The following is a 4,899-nucleotide window of genomic DNA, read 5'->3' as shown; positions in this document are numbered from 1 at the left end:
ATTTGTTTAACAGACAGCCTCTAGCAGAGACTCAAATCAGCCATATATGTTTATTTCTTCAGTTGAAATATTGTCTTTTTAATGCTAAATTCTAAACATGTTTCCAGCACAGGCAGGTCAATCAGAGCTGTCTTCAAATTTCAGTCTCCAACCTGATGTTGCACATTTGTAGATATCACATTTGTTGCAATTGTATATTTTGGATTATGTAGCAAATCAATCTTCTGAAAAGAAGTCATGGTAGCTCAATTAGATTTTGACACTTTAGTAGTTGCCTAAATTCTCTTTGTGATAAAACAGCAAGACAGCTTTGCTGCGTAAGATCGTTTAAATGCCAACAGTTATATGCTTCCTGACTTCTGAACTCTTGCAGGAGAATAAAATGTTTACGAACTTTCAACAAGTGCAGCTGTAACAAGGAGTGATGTAGTAATTTGGCTAAATGTGATGTAGGAGTTTGGAATGACAGTTTAAGCATTACATTGTGTAGGAATAGAAGAATTCAAATCTCTGTGTGTTAAATTGGTTTAAACAGAATATGGGTTAAATGTTCTGTTATTTCTGACCCCTTGGTTCATGACAGAGAGAGTTTTCTCATGTTCTGTTCTGTTGAAACTTAATTTGAAATTATCTTTTAGAAAAACTCAGGGTCCATACTAGCCCTCAGCCTAGACATCAAAAATATGCTTGATTTAGTCAGCTGTTTCAAAACAAGAATGAGTGGGAAAGGGAAGCTGATGCAGACACTTTATGTTAGTGTTAGATAACTGTCTAACAAGATATTAAGAATGTATTGATTTTATAGTCTCTTGAATAGTTTGTGATAAATGTGGTAAGAATGCTGTGTGGGTTGAGTAGAAAACCTGAACGGCTTTTACCTATACGGGAGGTCTCACTCATTTTCAGTTTGTGTTGTATTACTTTTATGTAACACAACTTCCAGCACAGTAAGACAGTATGATTGCCATTTTCTTGTTGAAAACTAAACATGTTTTCATATATGAAGATTTAACCTAATGTAGTGTGTACTGGGATTACGTAGCAGGATGGGACTCATTGCATGTGAAGTCTTCATGTAAGTGGTTTGTGATTTTTTTATCCTTGTAATTTTTTGGTTTTGCTTTTTGTAGACCCTACTGGAAGCACTGACAGTTGCCATTACAGGTAAGTAGTAGCCATCCTATTGTCTGATGCCATAAAGAATTTGGAAAAGGAACCCGATACTAATTGTACTAGGATTGTACTAATTGCCATCGAGTTTTCTAGATGTGATTGAAATGATAATGAATCCTCTTTGAAAATTTTAATGGCAGTGATATGAATTTGGCAAAAACCAGGGAATCAAAGGAGAAAACTGGATTCTGATCCAGAACTGAAACTATACAAACCTGAAGTGAGAAATGAGTTGTGCCATCCATTCTTTCAGTAGAGCTAGCAATGTTCTTTCCTATACAGCAGCTCTCAGCTGATCTGCAAACTGAAATATCCCTATCTTCTCTCAGTTTTCTCAAAGGGAGTTTGAGTTTGTAGAGTTCTGTACTTCATGGTCAGGGCTGAAGTGGGGTGGTGTGTGGTCAGGTCCTGGCATCACCTTGCACTGTATCTTCTAGCATAAGATGAAACCTCTTCATTGTGGCTTATGATCTCCTGCAAAAAAAAAAAAAAAAAAAAAAAAAAAAGTCATTTGGGGAAAAGATTAAGGAGGAAGGAGGGAAGAAAAAGTCTCCACTCCTGTTATCATTCATCTACTATTCCCTAATCAAAACTTTGAGCATTTACAGAGGATTGGTTTTTTATTCTCTTGTTTCAATGTCATGGAAAATTCAATTAGTTTCTTCCTTAAGATCTCACTTATCTATGCTTAAAATATTTTTGATTTTTTTGGCTTTTTGTTGTGAGTAGGGAAGGCCTCTTATTTCCATTTAAGAAGCTACAGCTGTAAAGTAACTGTCCACCTTAGCTAGTGCAAGGTCGCTCAGTCCTACTGTTGTGAATTTGAGGTACAAAAACAAGTTCAGGTTTTTTTTGTTCACAGTTAAGATTTTTTTTCCTGTGTGTGTAAGTTTAAACTTGTAGTGTTCTTTAATTGACAGGTTACTTTTTCTGTTTATAGTGAGTTTCTATGATGTCTCCATCGTCTTGCAAGCCTTTATTCTTACTACTGCTGTATTTCTTGGATTGACTGCTTATACCTTGCAGTCAAAGAGAGACTTCAGCAAGTTTGGAGCAGGGTATGTTGCCATATTGATGATTTTTAGAAATATCTTTTTTTGTTAAGGTTGTTTTTTCTTTCTTAAAGCAAGCTTTGTGGATATAATAAGGAATGCAGGGCAATAGGGAGTGGTAAGCATGTTACTTATCTGAAATTATTAATTTTACACAGTTATGCTTTCTTGGTAAATTCTTTCAGTGATTGTGATTCTTAAAACCACTAGAAAGCAGTTTACCTGGATTTTTCACTGAGGCAGAAGGCAACTGTTTCAATTTTAAAAAAATTAAAAGTTAGAACATAGCTTTTGACAGTTTTATAAAACTTTTACTGCTGACAGCAATGAACAGTTGGCATCTAAGAATTCTGGACATTTACTTACCAAATATATTGTGAAGCGGTTTTGTAAGAAGGGAGGATGTTTTAAGTAAAGTTCAAAAGAAAGTCTATTGTTGCTCACAGTTTATTTTTCTTTCAGCCTCTTCGCTTGTTTGTGGATTTTAATCTTCTCTGGTTTCTTGAGGGTAAGATAACTTGTGATCATGGTTAAGATATTCATAGACTCATAGGATAGTTTGGGTTGGAAGGGACATTAAAGATCACCTAGTTCTAACCCTGCTGCTGTAGGTGGGGACACCTTCCACTAGACCAGACTGCTCAGAGCCTGAATTATTAACTTCTACTATGACAAGAAGGGTTTGAACAGCTCAAAATAGCTTAATGAAGGAAAATTCCAAGACAAATCCATTACCCTTCCAGACCATGCTGGTGATCTTTTAACCACTCATTCCTAATTTAGATTTTTGTGGGCTGCTGTTCTTGCCACTGTAAAAGTGGTATTCGTGTTGATTGACAAAATTTGTCAATTGAGATCCAGTACTTGGTTAAGGGAATGGGAAGGAGATTTGGGTTTTAATTGTATTTTGTTTTTCTAATTGTTCTGCTGTTTAGTATTCTGGAGGCCAGAGCTTCCTCATTCTTAAGTGGTGGCACTTCTACTCAGTTAAAGAGATTGTGTGACATGGGACTACGTGGAGTAAGAACACTGAAATGTTACCATAACATATGTTTGTGCATACATAACAGTAGAAAGACTATGTTTTAAATGTGGCTTATTATTATGCAGGGATGTTAAAAAGAAAATGAAATTTACAATATATTTTCATGTTTTATCTGCCTCCAGCTGTTTTTCTATAGTGAGACAGTAGAGTTGGTGTTTGCTGCTGCTGGAGCTCTTCTCTTCTGTGGATTTATTATTTATGACACTCATTTGCTGATGCACAAATTGTCCCCTGAAGAGTACATACTGGCTGCAATCAATCTCTACTTGGACATCATCAATCTGTTCTTACACCTGCTGCGTTTACTGGAGGCATTTAATAAAAAATAGTCAAACCCAGTATGGTTTGGCTATAACATAATTAAAGTTAAGCATTTGGATGATCTACAAACTCAGTAGTTCTGTCTTCTAGGGACTGAATCTTTATTACTTTTTCATTCCATGAATATTGATCCCTCCTTAGGGAAAAAAAAGGCTTAGCTACGGTTCTTCTGTAGAGCAAATATTTTATGTAGTTAACATGCTGTCACCATTTCAGTCACTTTTTTGATCACTTAATTTGCACTTGACATAATTAATGATGAGAAAGTTTGCGAACTTCTGATTGCCGCAGAGTAAGCCTCTCTCTGCTGTTCTGTAGCTGCTGGAAATGTTTCCTTTGGGATTGATTTTAAGTGTGTATACCACATAAGGGTAGCCTGAGTTTACTATTGTGCAATGTTTTACTAAGGTAATTTTTTTCTATTTTTGGTAAAATGGAATTGTGTCTGTGACAGAAATACTCTGTTCTTGCTAAGGGCTGTCACTATGTAAGCTGTGAGGGTGTTAAAACAATTAAAGGGAATATTCTTTATGTAAGTATTATTTATTGCCTATCTTTTGGTGTCCTGCAAAATAATTTGGAGCGAACACTGGCATTTTATTGACTTGTGTATATTAGGGTTAACTGTATGTTAATAAAAATTGGAAAGCCTCTAGTCTGTTCTTGCAGCTGAGAGCAGAGAACTTTGGGATGCTGAGAATGGACGCTGCAGACCCTTTCTGGCAGGGGTGAGGGACTGTGACTGTGGCTGCTTCCCAAGTTGTTGAGGTCCTGGAAGGGCAGGCAGGGTGGAAACAACTTTGAAAGGCTTTCTTAATATTCAGTGAAGTATTGTTAGCCCTCGCCTGTCCTGTCAGTGAGAGGTGAGCAACGAGGCAACGGAGTCAGTGGGAGAAGATGCACGTCCTGCCTCGAGCTGTGACAGCGTATGGAACGTGACTGGGGCCATTGGAGTGTGACTGTAAAGCTTTTTGCCTGAGTGCGATGATCAGCCTTCTGCCTTAGGGTTTCATTCGGAAACGTGCGGCAGTAGCTAAGAATAAAACTTCGGGCTCTTTTCCTCGTGATGAAACACGTGTTTATTTTTCCACCCATCCCCCGCGACACGCGGCGCTGGTTGGACACAGCTGAGCCGTGGCACAAATCGCCTTCTCCTTCCTTTCGCTGCTGCGCGCTCGCTCGGAGAGTTACGGTAGAGGCGCCGGGGCGGGGCGAGGCCGGGATGTGGCGTGCGCATGCGCCGTGCTGTGTGCGGCCTAGTGCGTGGGAGCGCGGTGAGCCTGGAGCGCGGTGAGCCTGGAGCGCGGG

At 38.5% G+C, this 4,899-nt stretch overlaps 1 protein-coding gene across 1 annotated transcript in view; it reads left to right on the top strand.

The window, feature by feature from the left end:
• TMBIM4 (transmembrane BAX inhibitor motif containing 4) overlaps window positions 1-4,120 on the top strand; it is a gene marked incomplete at its 5' end in the record, with an annotated part of 5,995 nt that extends 1,875 nt beyond the window's left edge. Inside the window, 4 exons of the mRNA XM_009082631.1 lie at window positions 1,131-1,164; window positions 2,114-2,231; window positions 2,688-2,733; window positions 3,393-4,120. Of these exons, the coding sequence (XP_009080879.1) occupies window positions 1,131-1,164; window positions 2,114-2,231; window positions 2,688-2,733; window positions 3,393-3,599 (405 nt within the window). The remainder of the gene's footprint in view (window positions 1-1,130; window positions 1,165-2,113; window positions 2,232-2,687; window positions 2,734-3,392) is intronic.
• Between the last annotated feature and the right edge of the window lie 779 nt (window positions 4,121-4,899).

The sequence above is a fragment of the Acanthisitta chloris genome, unplaced genomic scaffold (genome assembly GCF_000695815.1).
Source record: "Acanthisitta chloris isolate BGI_N310 unplaced genomic scaffold, ASM69581v1 scaffold35520, whole genome shotgun sequence".
In the NCBI taxonomy this organism is placed as follows: domain Eukaryota; kingdom Metazoa; phylum Chordata; class Aves; order Passeriformes; family Acanthisittidae; genus Acanthisitta; species Acanthisitta chloris.
Note: the sequence above shows the minus strand (reverse complement) of the source record. Positions and strands in the feature narration are given on the sequence as shown.